At 36.8% G+C, this 20,445-nt stretch overlaps 1 protein-coding gene across 3 annotated transcripts; it reads right to left on the reverse strand.

Annotated features, from left to right (window-relative positions):
* Positions 1 to 2,265: 2,265 nt before the first annotated feature.
* LOC122032082 (uncharacterized monothiol glutaredoxin ycf64-like) lies at positions 2,266 to 19,081 on the reverse strand. Of its 3 annotated transcripts, none has more exons than XM_042591330.1 (4): positions 18,763 to 19,081; positions 18,337 to 18,609; positions 16,905 to 16,994; positions 2,266 to 2,423 (listed from the first exon to the last, which is right to left on the reverse strand). In XM_042591330.1, exons 1-3 carry the CDS (start codon positions 18,989 to 18,991, stop codon positions 16,939 to 16,941), a joined length of 558 nt encoding a protein of 185 aa, XP_042447264.1. In that variant the 5' UTR covers positions 18,992 to 19,081; the 3' UTR covers positions 2,266 to 2,423; positions 16,905 to 16,938. The 3 variants fall into 3 exon arrangements, with proteins under 3 accessions (XP_042447264.1, XP_042447266.1, XP_042447265.1); XM_042591332.1 differs by lacking the exon at positions 2,266 to 2,423 and adding an exon at positions 11,396 to 11,737; XM_042591331.1 differs by lacking the exon at positions 2,266 to 2,423 and adding an exon at positions 14,628 to 15,037.
* Positions 19,082 to 20,445: the final 1,364 nt, after the last annotated feature.

Genomic DNA, 20,445 nt, shown 5'->3' on the forward strand with positions numbered 1-20,445 from the left:
TATACAGTCCAACATTACGAGTAATTCGAACACGCAACTAATATATATGCTCTAAAAAAAAAATTGAACCGTTATTACATATGAGTATATTGTCTCATTGTTTACCATTACACTTGTCTCCGAAGACATTTTGAATTATTTTAACTATAGTAATTATGTTCATCAAGTCTGGAAATATTATCACCTTCACATGTTCTTGTTTTTAAATGTTGACTACGAGATACTTAAAAATTCCTTTGGTTAGTGTCAAATGTTTACTATAATTGAATTATTATAACTTTATCTATTTTAAATTATTTTATTGTTATAATTTGATTATGATCACTTTTTTCAAAAGTAATACTTCGATAGCACGTTTTTGATCCCATAATTTTTTATAAAAAAGCGCATCCCACTATATAGAAGAATATTTTCTGTCGACTACGTCATAAATTAATCCTTATCTATTTTTATAATTACTGTGTAATAATCAGGTCGGCTATATTAATATTGCATGGGCTCTAATTTGGTTATTCACGATTGATTTTTTTTTAAAAAAAAATATTGAATATCTAAACAAACTTGCAGACACGACGTCGAATGTATAAAATATGTTCATTTATTTTAGTCTCTTTATTTTTTAAAATATATATATATATTTTTAAATATTGAATTTATTTAGTTTTATTTAACTAATTACTCTGTTGTCCATAAACGTTAATGATAAATAATTATGAGAAAAAATTTATAAAACCACTTACGAAATTTGATCATAGGTAGTGACGGTGAATAGGGAAAAATTTTAAAGGCTTTAGAACTTAGAGGGTGAAAATAAAAAAGAATATCGTTTATTTTTATTATCTAAAGAACATCTTTTAATAAAAAAAAAACTTAATTAAAAAGAGCACCTCATATTTTTTAAAAAAAAAAATACTTTTATTGAATATTAGTATAGTAACTTTAATGAAAACTACTTGTACGTTACTCAAAATTAGCTCTTGAGATAACGGTATAGTGGCAAAACTTCTTTTTTAGATATATATATAAGAATTGAGTCTAAGATTTAATTAATTAACAGATATATTTTTCTTAATGACGCTGAGTTAATGAACTATTCACTGCAAATATTTTTAATTATCTTGATGACTAGTAAAAAAAATTTAATGACGAATTATCACTCTAAAATTAATAGCTAAACTAAATAACCGGTGCATATTAACTAAAATTACTCTCCAAAGAGTCTTTGTCAAAAAGTTTTCAAGAAATTTTAGTCAACTATTTTACCTTGCAGCAATTTGATTATAATTATTCCATGTATATCTTTCGCCCAAAACTACTCTAAGATTTAAGTAATTTTTTTTAGTAACTATTTTTTAGTAATTATAGCAACCCTAAAATAATTTTTTTAACGAAACACTATTAAAATAAAGAATATTTTTAATCAAATTATAATAATAGAATTTGACCAATGTTAACTAAATTATATCACTTTTGATCAAATTAGAATAATTTTAATTAATATTTAAATAATTTTTATCAATGTTAAAATAATTATAATTATTTAATAATTTTGAACATGTTGAAATAGTTTTTTATCAAAATTATTACAAGAATACTTGAAAAGATATTTTAAAAATATGAAGAATCCTTTTAATATTTTTTTAATAGAATGGACTTTTTAATGATAATAGAACTAAAGGATTTTTATTTTTCAAAAATATTAGATAAAAATAGCAAAGAGTAGCAATGTCCAGATAAATCAAGGATTAGCTTAACTAAGATTGATAGTTCGGTACATAAATCCTAAATACTATTTTTAGTTATCTCCTGTCCTTTGTAAAGACACTCGGTTAGATTGACTTCACTTTTTGTCATCACAAACAATTCGGTACGTAAATCCGAATACATAAATAGTTCAGACTATTTACGTAAGCACTAATTAGGAAAAGTGATAGCAAATTGCTTAGCAACGATTTGAAAATTTTCTTAAGAATTCCATGAACACTCCAACAAGTCAAGGCGAATTTGTGTATTTTCTGATTTTTCAAGTTTATATGCTCAATCTTTCTTGGTACTATCCCTAAGTCATTATATTGCTACAAAAAATGATAAAAATCATTTCCTTCAACTGTAAATTAAATAATTTTATTGAATCATGTAAAATTCATAGATTCGTCTTTTATCAATTTTTTTTTTCTTCTTCACATTTTACATGGTTCAGTTATATACTTTAGGTGCTAAATTAATTCATCTGCATACAAGTCTCTCAACAACAATTCCAGTAGAAATGATCTAACAGAGCAGTTTGATCCACCTAAAACATGTAAAAGATACAGTGCACAACTCGATAAAATTAGTGAAAATCTAGCATTATTGAACGATCACTATAAATGACAAGCAAAAGCAACTTGCTCCTGAAACCCTTTTACATGTTTGTCCAGTCCCTGCCACAAGGACATACAAAGGATTGTGAGACAGAGTAACAATGATTCAAAATAAAGCATCATCTATTGCTTAAATGTAAGCATGCACTTAGATCTTAGAGAAAAATAAGAAGGGGAAAAATAAGACTAAGAAACAATTAAAAATATTCAAAATGCCAACAGGAATTTAATTAAATCAAAATGACATAAAACAAGCTCTACAATGCATTTACTTGTACGATCCTTCTAGAAAGAAGGATGAAAACGTTGAAAGGAATTGAAAGACTAAACAGGCTTTACAGTGAATTTACTTGAATAAATGTATGGAAAGATAGAGACGGAGGGAAAGAAATAAAAAAAATATACACACAGTGATGAAAGTCTCTGCTTGTAATTTTGTGAGTTTTTCATTCTCTCACCCCAAACCCTCTCTTAATTTCCCAGGCAAGTAAATCCATCCTTAACACTAATCAGTTGTCTTTATTAAATACTTGGATGAAGATAAGAGAAATAAAATGAAAAAAAAAATAAATAGATAAAATGATTAATTTCTCTTGCTTTAAATGGAAGAAAATGGCAAATGAGGGTTTTAACTCATCCATTCCTACGTCTATTTTTGCCACATTGGTCAGACACGAACAAAAATGAAAATAAATAAATCTCATAAAATGAGAACCTTCGATCTAATTCTATCAAAAGTACACAAGTGAAAGAACCAAGAATTTATTTTTCAAGATTCAGCTAGGAAGTGAAGCCTATGGCAAGTTCAGCAACTTTCATGGTTACTTGGTCGCTAGCTGGGCAATTGATAGCACAAGGGACATTTTCAGGGTGATTGGTTCTCTAACTCTGGCGCAAAGTAAAGTTGTTGCTTTGTGACCAAAAGGTCACGGGTTCGAATCTTGGAAACAGTGTCTTGCAAAAAACAAGATAAGACTGCATACAATGGATCCTTCTCCTGCATAACGAGAGCTTCGTGCACCGGACTGCCCTTTTTGGTTCTCTAACTCTACTCCACCTGACAATTGAGGTTTAATTTACAAGGGTTGCTACCTCTATTCAGCACCTGCTTTACCAATTCCCATCAGCTCCAAGGAGCCTCCTCCTTTCCATAGCCACGCTAACATCGCGGTGTGGGGTTATGGCAGCCATTCCTATTCTCCTCGATCTATATTGTCATGCAGTCCTCGTTCTTCCTCTCCTCAAATGGCGACCAAAAAGCTAGCAGTATGATTACCTGGGCCCACTTTCAAATGTTAGGGAAGGGTCATTTGACTTGTGACCACTTGAGCAATGTCAACTATTGGCAATGTAGAAGAGAGTTTAAAGTGGCAATTTCTCCTGCAACTTCCATCTTCTGTCACCTAGCAACCAATGCGGCAATGGAGGCTGCATTGGAGGACCTCTCATTTGCCAATGGAGCTCAAGTTTTTACAGTTCACTTTAGGAATATCATGAGATCTCAATAGCATCCTGCTGTCAGTCACCAAATCCTGAAGGAAGGGGAACTCGGCTTTGCTCCTTTTCACCAAACTTGAAATCTTGTATTCCACTAAGCTCTTAAGTTTAAATCCCACGGCTGAACAAATTCTTATTGGCCTCCTGGTAATGCATCAAACAAACCTTCTATGTTTTTATTTATTTATTTTTTCTTCTTCTCATAGCAGGGAAGCAGAATTTGATCATTAAGCTATGCATCTCCCTCATTTCCAAGGTTGAATGTGCAACTCATCTGTCTGAGTTTAGGTCTAATTCTTTGAAGCAACTGACGGTGAAGTTTCTCATGAATAAATGACTATTTACGAAAAAGTTACTCTTTGTTCACGAGTGACTGTCAGTTTGCTTCCGTTAAGGGAAGAAGGGCCAGAACAATTTTGTGTGCAACAGATGTAAAAAGAAGGAAACTTGTTACAATTAAGCTAAAAAGGGTAGCCCGGTGTACGAAACTCCTGCTATGCGAGGTCCCGAGGAAGGATCCATTGTACGCAGCATTATCCTGCTTTTTGCAAGAGGTTGTTTCCAGGATTCGAAGCCGTGACCTTTTGATCACAAAGCACCAACTTTACCGTTGCGCCAAGATCCCCTTCAATTAAGCTGAACTATGAAAATAATTAGTGAAAATGTAAATTGGAATGCTCCTTTTCATGTTCTTCAACTAAATAATCATCACACGGTATGGATTTTCTCAGATCTCACAAATTCTTGGCTAACTAGGTACGCAGCTTCCAGATTATGTTGCTGGAAATTGATTTTTTTTTTTTTTTTTTCGTGGCAAAAGCATCAGCTAAGGTAATCACCAATCACCATACTTCTTCATTCTCATTACAGATGCCTAGAAAATTGTCTAGTGTCCGAAGAAGGGGCTCTTCTCAAGAGTTCAAATATGATATGATGCTCTTGTTCTCCAAGGCCAGAAGCAAGACCTGTCATCTCCACTTTCTTATTATTGAGCAGGTTATGTATCAAGCTGTACAAGTCTGCCCTCGCATACCTTGGGAAGACTCAAAATAGAAGTGAAACTTTAGTTGGGGCCTTTGGTTGTTCCTATTCAGCATTACCTATCCCTCATTTTGCAGTTCAGCTTGGAGATCAGCTAAATAGAGATTATTGGGACAGGATACTTGATGAGATTGCCATTAGGCTTGACCACTAGCATATGTTTTTGTTCATCCTTTTTTCTTCTTGGACACATAAAACATATATATATATATATAGAGAGAGAGAGAGAGAGAGAGAGAAAGTCAGATTTCATCAATCATAATATCTCAAGTACAAAATATAAAACATCAAATCCATCTTAAACAAGTAAAAAGAAATCAAACATCTATATCGATCTCATCACCAACACTTCCTACATTAGTAAATAAGACGAACTCCAATTTAGGTTCATCAAAAAACAAATTGGCAATTTCAAGAATAGCAGCACCCTCCATATCCATGGAATCAAATGCATCCACTTCAACATCCCACATCTTACTTTCTCCTTCACTATAATGTGGACTCCTAGACAAAAGACAGATTGGAGTGAACATATACCAAATCTTCCGCTTTTTGTGGTGTTATTTTGTTTTTCTTGAATCAGTGGATGAAATTGTAGGTGCTCTAATTTTTCTCACAACAAGAAGAAGAAGGTTGCCCAAATAATTTTAAAGCTAAACTTTGAAGAGTTGGTATGGAAGCACCATGGGTAACTCACCACTTAGTTGGAGACATCAAACCTCGATCACACATTGCATCATTATTAGAAAAACCATCACTGGCTGCTAAAAAAGAGGCAAACTTCTCATTGACACTTCTTCATTCTGATGAAGATGAGTAATATCTGTTAATGCACTTTTTCTTTTCCCTTAAAACTTCGATGTTTCTATGTGGAAGAAGACGATTGGGAGATTCTTGGAGCCACTCATTGCTATAATATCTATATAAAAATATTGATAATTAAATATGAACTAATATTTATAATTTGTTAAAAGCCTAAAACTTAGTTAAAATTTTTTAGAGGTTTACCTAGGGTTCAAAGAATGTGTCAAACAACGCACATCACTCTACCAGAATATCATGAACAATCTCATCAAAGTTTGAATCTCCACTGTGAGTGGAGGCCCCTTCGAGATAGCAACCCTAAGGGTGCGTTTGGTTTGCACCGTTTTCGTTTTCATTTTCTGGAAAACGCACGTTTTCTAGAAAACAGAAAACGACTTTTTGTCATTCTCTGTTTTTCTAGAAAACGATAGTCAATTTTTTAGAAAATGCGCGCGGAAAACGCAAACCAAACACCGTTTTTCAGAAAACGCGCGTTTTCCAGAAAATGAAAATGGAAAACGCGCGTACCAAACGCCCCCTAATCTTCTCTATCATTCCATCCCACCAGTCATATATTAAATAAAGACAAGGTTGATCAATGTCTGCTTTCCTAAGCATCACATAAATTGGACTTGTGAAAGAAAGAATATAATCAATCTTTTCCCAAAATTGATCATCCAATATCTTGTACTTCACTACGCCTTCACTACATCATCCTCCTTGTATAGATCCCATCTTTCACTAATCACCATATTTTCAAAGCATTTCTTGATTTGTCTTAACCTTTTAAGCATAATGATTGTGGAAGCAAATCCTCTGCAAGTGAGAGCATCTTCAAGTTAGAATTATCGTTGAACATCGATAATCTCATATTATGATTCATTAGAAAATTCTTGATCATTGAAGCATCATTTGATACTTCTGCTATCCACTTGCACTCTTCAAAGGCTTCATTGTTTTGTACAAAGTCAATCGGTGTGTAAAAATTCTTCAAAGCAAGATTCAGAATATGCACAACACAAGGTGTCTAAAATATGTGCGAGTACTTTGCCTCAACAAGTAACCCTGCGGATTTGCATACGGGAGCATTATCAATGAACACTTGTACAACATGTTGATGCCCCACTTCATTTATGGCATCAATTAACAACTTAGAGATGAAACCTTTATACTAACACCCTTTTGTTTCCAAGCGGCTTTTGTTGGCCCCAACAACTTTTCAATATAAGCTTTTTCTCTTTAAAGAAGTGTAGTTCTCAACAAATTGTATCCAAGTGGAAGATAACCCGGAATCATTCGTTGAGTAGCCATACTAAAAGCACGAATATAATGAGGATTTCTAGCAATATTGAAAGATAATCCCCGTGTAAAACAATCTCGCAATTTCAGAGTGGAGTTCATCGCTAGCATTCAAATTAAAAGCTTTTTCAAGAGGGCCAAGTGTTCCTTTCCTCTTCTTTGTTGATCTTGGATCATTACTTTGCAAGGAAAAGGACTACTGCATGAGGATTTTGAAGCCATGTTTGATGATGCAGATGATGAAGGCAATTGAACTTCTTTCGGTTTAGCATTCTTCCTTCTCAATTCAGCGTCATCCACTAGTTAATAAATATGCTTTATTTGATTTATTGTAATAGCCTCACAACCAACAATTCCATAGCCTTTTGAGTTTTAATAGATGTGCTTTCACCCTCAAGTAAGATCCCTTGCATACTTTAATACATATGTTACATGACCAAGTAGCATTTCCTCATCCAGCACCCTTTTCAATCATGGTTACAAATTTCCACAAAGGAGAATAATCATCTACATCCTCCTATAAACTCTCCTTTTGAAAATTTTCCATTGCAAAATATCCAAAATAACAAAACAAAATTGTAAATAGTAAATAGATAAAAGATGATCAAAACCGAGAATGAGTGGCAAGCACAGAGGCATGTAAGATCATGAAAGATGATTAAAACCGAGACTTTTAGATATTGTTCATCAAAAAAATTGAAAGCCAAAAAGGAGAAAAAAGAGATTGAACGATTAGGGCTTATATTCAAATTTCTAAATCAAATCTTTTTAACAAAATGATTAGGATTTAAGCACTTTAAAAGGAGTGGAGCAGAAATCAAAAACAATAATTTAGGGCTTACATGTGCGTCGACGTCGATGTCGGTGTCGCGAGTATGATGAGAGGCGAGCAAAAAAGGATTAGCGTTTAGAGTTTAAAAGCTCAGACCCAATTCATTTTTATTAATTATTTTCCAATTAGTCCTAGAAATTTTCAAATTTTTTCAATCAACCCCTAAAAATTTTAAATATTTATAATTTTGCCAAAATGTATCCAGAAAAACGTTTCCTAGTCGTGTCCAAAATGTATCTGCATGGTCAAAGCTCAAAAAAGTCCATGACACATTTTTTATCGTATCTGATACGCGTATTTGCATATCGTATCTGTATTCATGTCATATCTGTGTCCGATATTTCAAAAAAAAAAGTCGGAGTATCCATGCTACATAGCTTGTTACCCTCTTGGATTAATGAAGAAATTGATCGGATCAAGAGGAATTTTTATGGTATCATGTTTGGCTTCTTGGAATCTAGTTTGTCAGAAAAGTAAAGATACCTCGGAGGTTTTGTTAGTATTAGTGCTCTAGAGACAATCAAATTATAAAGGTAATTACTAGAAAATATAATTGCAATATTACTTAAAAAAAATAACTTATGTACCTGGTAAATTATAATAAAATGTGCTAATAGCATTGCTGCTTTAGTAACAGATAGAGTAAGATGTGGAATGATCCTAAAGCATGAGGTGCTATTATTGAAATGACTCTAGGCATCATGAGATAGAAAATTGACTTTATGGTATGATTAGTATGATTAGTATGATTAGTATGTACTATGTTTCTGCTATGTACAGCAGTAGTAGATCATCTCACATCTACAAAAAATAGTGATATTTAGAAAGTACACAGGTAGGATTTAGAGAACAACCCATTCGACAACTTGCCATGAGAACTATGTAGTAAGTTATCAAGTGCCTATAGAGGACTTGTGTAGATGAGCACAATTAGTCCTTGTTAAGAGAAAATCGTGTATTAGACAACATGAAGTTATTGACTTATATAGAAAAGGATATACAACATATTTACAATAATACCCCTAATTATTATGTTTACAATATTCTAACACTCCCCCTCAAGCTGAAGAATATAAATCATATGCACCTAGCTTGTTACATATGTAGTTAATTTGGGAACCTCTCAGTGACTTAATGAATATGTCTGCTAGTTGATCATGTGAGTTGACAAAACTAGTAGATATTTCTCCTGATATGACTTTCTCTCTAACAAAGTAACAGTCAACTTCAATATGCTTTGTCCTCTCATGAAAAACTGGGTTTGAGGCAATATGCATGGCAGCTTGGTTGTCACATATAAGTGACATTTGTGTAACCTCCCCAAACCTGAGTTCCTGAAGTAACCATTTTAGCAATATAAGTTCTTGACTAGTTATGGTCATAACCCGATACTCTGCCTCTGCACTAGATCTTGCCACAACATTCTACTTTTTGCTTTTCCAAGAAACAAGGTTACCTCTGACAAATATACAAAACCCAGAAGTGGACTTTCTATCAATGGGAGATTCTGCCCAATCTGCATTAGAGTACCCTATGACTCGAGTATGCCCTTTGTCTGCATACAAAAGACCCTTTCCTGGTGCACCTTTGATATATCGAATAATGCGAGTTACAACATTCCAATGTTCTTGGCATGGAGAGTTGAGAAACTGACTTACTACACTTACCGCAAATGAGATATCCGGACGAGTAACAGTAAGGTAGCTTAGTTTCCGTACTAATCGCCTGTACCGTTCAGGATCTGGAAGAGGCTCCCCCTGATTTGGCAAGAGCTTGACATTATGATCCATAGGGTTGTCAACTGTCTTTGAGTTTAACATTCATGTTTCTTCCAAAATATCCATTGCATACTTCCTTTGGAATATGACGATCCCCTATTTAGATTGTGCTACTTCTATCCCCAAGAAATATTTGAGTTTGCCAAGGTCTTTTGTCTGGAAATGTTTAAAAAGATGTTTCATCTATGAAATCTCAAGATGATCACTACCTGTGATGACAATATCATCAACATAAACCACTACGTAGATGTAACTTGTAGATGAGTGGCGATAAAAGACAAAATGGTCAACCTCGCTCCGAGTCATGCTAAACTGTTGAATTACAGTACTAAATCTACCGAACCGTGCTCTAGGTGATTGCTTGAGGCAATATAAAGATTTCCGCAAGCAACATACAAGACAAGAAGACTCCACATGAGCAACAAAACACGGAGGTTGCTCCATGTAGACTTCCTCGAGCAGATCACTATGTAAGAATGCATTTTTTATGTCCAACTAATAAAAAGGTCAATGGTGAATCGCGACAATTAATAAGAATAGGCGTACAAAAGACATCTTGGCAATAGGAGAAAAAGTATCCCCATAATCCAATCCGAAGATCTAAGTATAGCCTTTAGCGACGAGACGCGCCTTAAGTCTGTCAATCATACCGTCTGGACCAACCTTCACCGTATACACCCATCGACAACCAATAACTGATTTCCCAGGTAGTAGAGGAACGAGGTCTCAAGTTCTACTACTCTGTAATGCACAAATTTCATCGAGCATAGCCTGTTTCCATCCTGGATGGGTAAAGGCATCACCTGCAATCTTAGGAAGAAAAACAGACGACAAGGAAGAAAGACAAGAATAATAGGAAGGAGAAAGACGATGATAACTCAAAGAAACATAGTGAGGAGAAGGATTACGAGTGGAACGCATACCCTTTCGAAGTACAATAGGAATATCAGAGTCAGGAGACGGGACCGGAGGAAATGGCGAAGAACTTGGCTCCAAAGATGTGTCCACGACAGTGTCAGGGTTGGTCGGCGGCAAAGCAGGACTAGGACGATACTAATAAACCTGCAAAGGAGGAGACGAGGCTGGGGATGATAGAGGCGCCTCCGGAGGATAAAAGATAGTCACTGGTGCAGGTGGAGAGGGAGAAACCTCAGACTGAGAAGCGGGAGGCCCAAAAAATGAAACCGAATCAAAGAATGTGACATCAGCAGAGATGAAGTACCGACGAAGATTAGGGGAATAACACTTGTACCCTTTCTGAGACCGTGGGTACCCAAGGAAAACGCACTTATGAAACCAGGGAGAGAGTTTATCAATGCTAGGATCAAGATCATGAGCAAAACATATAGAACCAAAGACCCGAGGTGGTAAAGGATAAAGAGGATGATGAGGGTAGAGGATATGATGAGGTATTTTATCCTGAAGAGTGGAGGAAGGCATACGATTGATGAGATAATACGCAGTAAGTACGACATCACCCCAAAAATGATGAGGAACATGAGAATGGAGAAGAGTCCGAGTGATCTCAAGGAGATGACGATTCTTGCGTTCTGCAACCCAAATTTGTTGAGGGGTATAAGGGCAAGATGTGCGATGCAGTACACCATGAGATGCCAAGAAGGAACGAAACTGAGTAGAAAGATACTCGCGTGCATTATCACTTTGCAAAGTTCGAAGAGAAATACCAAACTGAGTTTTGATTTCATGAAAAAATGATTGAAAAATAGAAAATAATTCTGAACGTTCCTTCATCAGATATAACCATGTACAACGGGAAAAATCGTCTATAAAAGTAACAAAATATCGTGATCCCAATGTAGAAGAAACACGACTCAGACCCCAAACATCATAATGAACCAAAGCAAAGGGGGGCGTAGCCCGACTCACAGTGCAAGGAGAAAAAAAACTACGAACATGCTTACCTAACTGACACGACTCACAAGACAAAGACTCTAAGTGAGAAAGACTAGGATGTAATTGTTTCAACTTATCAAGACTTGGATGTCCCAACTGGGCATGAATAGTGGGGATGTCGCCGCCGAACCAACAAGAGAGGGTTGTTGAAGCCGATAAAGTCCATGAGACTCATATCCGAAGGCAATCATCCTTCCCGTACTCCGATCCTGTTTCATAACACAATCAAAAGACTGAGTAAGTTGACTTATTGACAATAGATTAAAGGGAGCTCCGAGAACATAAAGAACATTATGAATGGAAAGAGACGGAGAAGGATAAACAATACCAATACCCTTGAACTCAATTTGGGAACCATTGGCCATGGTGACAATTGGTAAATAACTAGAAGTAGTGAGAGAAGAAAATAGAGATTTATTACCAGTGATATGATCAGTGGCCCCAGAATCAAGAACCCAAGGACCTGAAGAGCGAGATATACCAGCAAAGGAATTACCAGCGTGTGCAACAACAGCAGTGGAATCAGAAGTCTGACGATCCTCAAACCATTTCAGAAAGTCATTATAGGAAGGTTGTGGGGTCGGATGGCGGTTGTGCAGCGGAAGCCAAAGAAACGACAGAACTCTGAACGACCTGAGCAGCGCGAGGAGGTCGACCATGTAGACGCCAACACTTATCAATCGTGTGTCCTGGTCGATGGCAGCTATGACACCAAGGGCGTCCTTTGCCACCCTTACGAGGTGGAGGTCTGTTGTTGTTTCGAGAGACCAAAGCTGACGAGTCACTAGGAACGGAAGGAGGCAACGCCAAGACTTTATCAGGGACACGGAGGAGAGTCGCCCAGGTACTGTCTATAGTAACCTCCGTGAGACTGCCCAGGATCTGATCACGAACATGAGAATAATCTGAGGGCAGACCATATAAAGCCAGAGACATAAAAACTTTTTCTGATTTTCAAGGTCTGCAACAGGAGTGGTCGCAGGTGGAAGTAGTTCATTGTAGTCACAAAGAAGGCTAGAGACCGAACTCAAATAAGTTGACATTGAATCCTTAATTTGATGGGCACTGAGGATGGTCATGAGATCTTCACAAACTTATAGAGTCGCCGAGAGGTGTTTGTAAAGAGTTGTTGAGCCTGTGTCTAAACATCTTTACAGATTTTGTGAGTGCAGAAGACATCCTTAAGAGATGAATGAATGGTGGCTCGGATAATGCAACACAACCGGGCGTCAACCTTTTTCCATAGAGGACGATCGGCGACTTGGACATCCTCTCCGGTTTGAGAGAGATGTGTCTCATAACCTTATCCAACGAGCCAAAGCTCAATGTGAGAGGCCCAAGAGGAGTAGTTCTTACTATCCAACTGCTCGGAGGAGAGTGGTGCAGTGATGTGGTTGGTAAAGATCGAAATATCCGATTTTGGAGTGCTGGAGGTAGCCATTGATCAGCTCGGTGAAAGAGGGCAGCAGCCTGACTCTTCGGCGACGTCGCAGCACCTCGGAGACAGGCACGGAGTTTCTCTCCGTCGTCGGACTGCACAAGAATTAAGGGTTTGCTGCGCTGCTGGAAAATTTAGGGTTTGCAGCGACAACGCTGGAAAATTTAGGATTTGCTGCGACGACGCTGGAAAATTTAGGGTTTGCTGCGGCACAAGGATGTTGCGACGCAAGGATATTCCACGCAAAAGGAAGAGCAGCTGCGGCTTGTGCTCGCGATCGAGAAAGAGACGCCACAAGAGGGAGAAGAGGGATCAAGAGAGATTTTCTCCCGTCCAGGCGTGACTAATGGCAACAGGAATTGGTGGCGGCGGCGGAGGCGGAAAAATTAGGGTTTGGCTCTGATACCATGTTAAGAGAAAACCGTGTATTAGACACTACGGAGTTATTGACTTATATAGAGAAGGATATACAGTACAATTACAATAATACCCCTAGTTATTATGTTTACAATATTCTAACCGTCCTTAACTTTGAGATTACTATTATCACACCATTGGGCGTTGGATGCATAGTGAAAACTAGTTGGGAAGAGTGAGTTCTCCAATGGTGTTTTGTAAATGGGTAACGGTTGTATTGAATCCTAATAAGACAAATGTTGATTTAAGTTGGCAAAAGATAACTACGCTCGCCCCCAGTGCCCCCGCCAACCTGTCCAGGACCAACACGGAGGAGGTAAATCACGGGTGGCTACTAGCCCTTGGAATAGTGATTGGCACATGAGGGAGACATTTACCTTGGCTATGTTAAAATTTGAACCTCAGACCTTAAGTTGGCAGCACCTCATGCGCTAGCCTCTAAGAGCATGTTGTGAAATAAGATAATAAAGGGACTATGTTATATGGTAATTGTGCTACATAAGGACTTTTGTGGAAATCACCACTTTCAGATTGGTGTATTTTTGTTGCCTTGTTAAATGTTAATCAAGATTTCTGTATCTAAAAGGATAAAATAGCTTTTCATACAACATTGCTACTATATCTAGAAGTTTGTAGAGTCACATGCATAAGACTCAAACTCTTAGCATGCGATGCATATAGCTTAAGGGAGGACACATGGATAATTAAGAGTTAGTTATCCTAATTAACTAGTTAATTAATTGTGCAATTATAATTAAAGGATCAAATTAAAAATTATTTAACAGTTAATTAAATTTCCAATTGAATTTTAAAAGAGTCTAAATTATTAATTAATTTCACATGAGTTGTCAAACTCAAGAAGATTCTTTTAGATTTTCAAATAATTAGTTAAAAGAAATTAGTTTCTAATTAACCTCAACTAATTGTATCCATTTTGATAGTCAAGATTAGATATGAACCACCTCTAGAAATTGATGGTCTTAGATCAGATTTATAATGAAGTTATTTCTAAACCTTAACCTCTCTCTGCTCCAGAATTGACACCAACCACCTTGGCACCGCCATCATGTCATTGTTGTGACAACGCCTCCCTCATCCTTTTATAGATGTTAAAACTTTTATGCTATACGACAACCTTAATCTCGTGGACGAGCAAACTTTGTGTGACAGCCACAAAGGTACAAACAAAACTTTCATCCTAGTAGTTATTTCTATTTTGATCTAATATTGCAAGAAAAGATCAATGAAAAAAATATTTTTGTGCCAGTGAGTGGCACTCCCCCTGTGACGATTCCAATAGACTTGGTATTGTAAATCTGTATACACACAATTGATCATATCTTTAGAAATGGTAGTGGGACCTACACTACTCTTCCCTACCTTAGGAGCATGTAGTAAGGAGTTTTTATTTCTCCTACACTTGTTGAACCCGACAAGAGCTAACTCGCATCACCATCATGTGGTCTTTTACCTAGTGTAGCCTAACGATGGTGTGCAGTTTTCTGAGTGATGAGCATCTTACAAGTGGCTTCATCAAACATCTCCATGTCCTTTGTACGGGCAAATTTCTTTAAGCAATAGGTTCCTGATTTATATGATTGCTGTGAGGAAAAGGATACACACAGACAGGGCGGTCTCAAAATTCCACGAGGTCCTAGGCAAAAAAAAAAAAAAAAATATTAGGCCTTTAATAATATTTTTTAAAAAGTTAATTTTTGTTATCCTTTTTCATTCAGATTTGGGATCGACAATGGCAGATTTAATTTTAAAAAAAAAATAAATCAAATTTAAAAATTCTCAAGCTCGATGACTATTTTAATTTAATAATATTTCAAAATTCGACTATTACCAACACAAATATATAAGAAAATTCTCATGCAATTACTAATAATCAAGGAAGGAAAAAATACAGATAGAGCACTAATAAAAAAAATGAGTAGATGATCAACTAATTACAAAATGAAATGACAGAAAATGAAATTAGGTGTAATTGTAGCTCTATATATGGACTAGAGAATATAATAATTATAATTAATATGTAATTAAATATAGTTGCCATTGCAATTAATTGAAGAGCGCCAAGGAAAATTGAAACGATCAAAATCGGTAGCAAAATCATTGCATTGGAAGCCTGCAAAATCTAAAGAGCACTAAAGCACTGGAACGGAAATCGAAGCAAGCTAAATTGGAGCAAAATCGGCATGTATAATGCAGTCTGGGAACTAGGCAGTATAGCTGTTAAAGGTAAATATTAGTTATTAAATCTATTTTTTAAAAAATAATAATGGGCCCCAATAAAATTGGGGCCCTAGGCATAGGCCTCAATGGCCTATGCCTTGAGCCGGGCCCACACACAGAATGTTTCAATTGACAGCTTCTTCCTTGGATTTTAACATGGGCAGTATCCTGTCAGCTGTATCTTTGAAAGCATTGTTTACTTCATTCATATCTTTTTACTCACAACCTAAACTACATGGCAGTGGAGCTCCATTAGGATTTTCCTAACTAAATTGTCATAGTCCTTATCAAATGGACTTCTTGATATTTTCTATTATATGGTTGACACTCTTATGCTTCAAGAAATTGCAGGTCATCTTCGCTGGTGATGTGCACAAGCTCAACATTAAGATAAAGCTTAGGAAAAGGACCTAACTGGTCCAGACCTGTTACGAGGTGCATTTGAAAGACATGGTTGGCTGCCTTATTTTTAATGTATCAGGCTTGATTGCTCTCTGTTAGGTCACAGGACTATGGAAACCCTCAGATCTTAATGATGCTGAGCCTTGCATTTTTCTACTTGTGTACCGGCAAGCAAGGACCATACATGTTTGTAAACATGGATCTCTAAGATACATAAATGTCCAATGCATGTATCCCTTTCAACTAACTAAACCGTCGTCAATTAGCTTCTTCTAGTTAAAACCCAGCTTCATTTATCTAGGTTAGAAGATATTATCTAGACACAGGTGCCTCTATGAACGCTTTAAATGTTTTACATGGTTGGAAATATATTATATGTCTAGTCTTGCGTTTCCTCCTCTATGCAACATTATCCAAAAGAGCTATGTTTCAGTGACAGTAATGCATAATCACTATTGCTGAAACATAACTATTATAACTTATCCAAACAAACAAAAGGTTAGGAGCTTCATGCATAAGCTTAGAAAAATAAGGTTACACTAAATTCTCATTGATCAGCAACATGAAAAACAAGATTCTCAGTGTGATATCAGAGATAGCAAAATAACAAGATAAAAAGGGTAGCTCGGTGTACGAAGCTCCCACCAATGCAGAACCAGGGAAGGGTCTATTGTACGCAGTCTTACTTTACTTTGCAAGAAGCTGTTTCCGAGACTCGAACCGATGACCTCTTGGTCACACGGCAACAACTTTACCGTTGCACCAAGGCTCGGGATAGCTTTCCGAATTCAGGTTAGTGTTGTAATGGAGAAGACTATAGATAGATATATCTGGAAAGCCAGTTGAAACGGAATTAGAAGGTGATCAAATAATTTAATTACCAGAACATCAAAATTATCTGAAGATGAAAGACCATCAAGAAGACAATGCTTTCTCTAATCGTTCCTGCAACTCCCCACTCTTGAATTTTTCTGTTTCACGATAATTTCAAGAAACAGTACATCAGCAAGTAAAAGTTGCCACAGTAGCAAACTACAAAATTGGAATATTGCATCATCATAGAAGTAGAAGTTAAAACAATATAGAACATAAAGGCGAGTAAAATTTTAGTTAATTATATTTCAGTTTCCTTCATAAACAATACAACAAAATCCTTTTTTTCCATTTTTTACTGTGCAAGATTGAAAGAGATTCATCATCTCACCACAGTCACGAACACGAGAAGGAATTCCGATTGTATCTAGGAGTGGCATCTTCAATTGAGTCCAGAAAGCGTCCAACGCACATCTGATTAGGTTCTAATTATTAACTTTATTACTCTTGTGCATGATTTATTTTATATTTAACTCTCTATCACTGTGTGCATGATTAATTTTATGGTTTATTTGACCGGATTTAAATATCCTAGCATTATCTTCAAAATTCTTTAAAATAGGCCATAATTATTTGATCAACTATGTGGAACCAAATAATATTTAGCAGAACTGAAGCTCATATATGTATGTCTACTGATAAAACTAGAAGGCATTTTTTCAACTATTAGATCCTCACAAATTACATCTATCAGATCTTTTCAACTTAACTATAGAAGAAATGGTACCTTACCCTGATGAAGCAAGGGCACGTCGAAACATGAGTGAGAAAAGGATTGAGTAGCAAGTACAAATTAAGCAATTATTGTGGATAATATAGATTCTGCTTATGATCAATTAATATTCTAGGTCAGGTTCAATTCTGTTTCTTCCTTCTAGGCAATCTTCCTATGATAATTATGGAAGAGTTAAGGAGTGGGGCCAACAATCTTATATTCTGCTAAGATTAGCATAGAGAAAAGAGGATGGGCCAGCAGCACCAAAGATAATTTCTATTAATTTATACAGTCCATTAGCATATCTCATCCTTCAATCAGCAAAGGCCATGATCCATGGACATAATACTAGGAATATTGAAAGGATGTGTTACACCTTCAATCAGGGTCCAGTAGAACCTGAAACCACAATCATGTCAATGGTATAGATTGATAGAATATCTCTTTCTTCATTCAGCAAAGGCCGTGGGCACAACGGTGTCCATTATAGCATGCTGAAAAGATTGAAAGGTGAGTAGCACTTTCACTTATGTTCAGTAGAGCATAAACTATAAAAAATGGGTAATTTGCTATATCCTTGACATTATCAAGAAAAAAAAATAGTTGCAGCAACTTCCAACATGAAACTTATGTTTAATTAAATAGTCATCATATTATTGAAGATAATGAAAAATGACAAGCTGAAACTATCAAGAGTTTGATGTGATAGGCTATGTAGTATTTACCAATAGTAATATCACAGCCACCGTAGAACTCTCCATCAATGTAGAGTTGGGGAAAAGTTGGCCAGCTGGAGTATGCCTTCATCCCCTCACGCAGAGAAGTATCATCTCCGAGTATGTTCACTGTCTCAAAGGGTACGTTCAACGTCTTTAATATTTGCAGAACAGCGTTCGAGAAACCGCACTGAGGAAAATCTTTGGTTCCTTTCATGAAAAGCAGGACCTTGTGGGACTGAATCAACTTATCTAGTGTCGACTTCATCTCAGGACTCAGCGCTGAAGCAAAGATTAAATAGGCCATTCAACAAGTTGCGTTTTCTAGTAATATATAACAAATTTACAGGGAAAAAGAACTAATCGATTTGAATTAAACTTTCATTGACATATCATAGGTCAAAACTCCGACGGGATGGATAACCGAGATGTTACCGGAGAAGTATCGAGCTGAGAGGGAGGACGCATGATTCTTGAACGGTAACCGAACTGTCTGGGCGACGAGTGTAGCAGCACTCCTTTTGAAGAGAGACGAGTTCGGAAGGGTAGGGGCTTGGAAAGAGACCGCTAGAGCCCTCGCGGCGGTGTTGGCTGTCCAATAAGAGCGACGAGCGAGCAAGGTCATGAGAGTTCGAGCAGAGACGGCAGCAGCAATGGTGGCCATCGTCGTCGGCACGAGGAGAGGAGGCGGCGGAGCTGAGAATGGACGAAACCCCACTTTGCGATGGTAGTGTGATGACAAAGGTAAATGGGCCTTCACTGAATTTATGGCAAGGTCCACCCGTTTGGTTCGCCCGCCCATAAAAGGGGCAATTCAATTAAAAAATTCACACAATTTTTAAGTTCCAAACTGATTATGTGATATATACATATACAGGGATGCTCTACTGCGGACTAAATCCTGCGAACCGCTGCGGACTGCCCTCGTGGCACAGTCCGCGTCACAACCATTAACAGCTCCTCTTTCTTCCTCTTCCTCACTTCTCGCCACGATTTTCTGTAGTGCCCTAGCTCCTCTTTCTTCCTCTTCCTCCCGACGCCGCCGCATCTTCCTCTTCCTCCCGACTTCCTCACCCCCTCGCCCAGTCCCTGCAGAAAATCTCCAACCTGTGCCCTAGCGTCTCTTCCCACCGACCTGCAGCAAGGAGTGGAACCTCTCACAGGCCGCCGCACCCTCCTTGTTCCCTAGCGCCTCTTCCTCCAGACCTGTGCCCTAGCGCCTCTTTCTTCCTCCCTGTGCCCTAGCGCCTCTTCCTCCCAACGCTGTCGAGACCCGCCGCAGCCTCCCTCCCTGCAGAAAATCGTGTCGATCTGAAGTGCAGAATCGCAGCAAGTCGTCCTCACTAGCTTCTGTATCCCTTCATTGCCGGTAAATGCTTATTTTTATAAATTGATTTATGATTCTATATTATACCGGCAGAATAAAAGATTTATTCTTGGGATTATGAAGAGATGCTTAGTATGCAGATATGAGATACTCGACCAACATTTTTATTGTTTGTAAGGATAAGAAGAATGGAGATTTCTTCTTGGGATTTCTTCATTGTTTTTTCATATCTTATTTTCTGGTTAAAATCTTATGACTAGAATCAAAACTGAACATTACATCAATATGGTAATTAAATTTTAGATGAAACAATTACCAGTTTTAAGAGAAGGAGAAAAGTTATGATGATTGAAGAAAAGTGGCCCAATGATAGAATAATAACATCAAGTTGCATGGAAAAATAGAATAATAACATCAAGTTGAAGAAAAGTGGCCCAATGATTCCCAATCTGAGTTTATGAATTCCATAGGAACTCTGGAAAAAGTTGACAAGTAAAGCAACCTTAAGGGTACAAGTGCACCAGAGAAAATCCTACTAGTTTCACATCCAGATTTTTAGCTATCAGTTTTTTTATAAATTGTTGTTAATTGATAGAGTTCTTTAGCTATCAGTATGCTAAAATTCGCTCTCTTATTTTATGATAATTTGCAAGATTATGATGAATGCCTATTGTTGGAGCTAGTTTTAAAAATTAACTTACGATCAAATTTGTTTATATTTCTGTTGCAAATTTCATCATATTATTTACAATATTATTTACAATCCAATTTATTTTTATTTATGTTGCAAA

This window comes from Zingiber officinale, chromosome 11A (assembly GCF_018446385.1).
Source record: "Zingiber officinale cultivar Zhangliang chromosome 11A, Zo_v1.1, whole genome shotgun sequence".
NCBI lineage: Eukaryota > Viridiplantae > Streptophyta > Magnoliopsida > Zingiberales > Zingiberaceae > Zingiber > Zingiber officinale.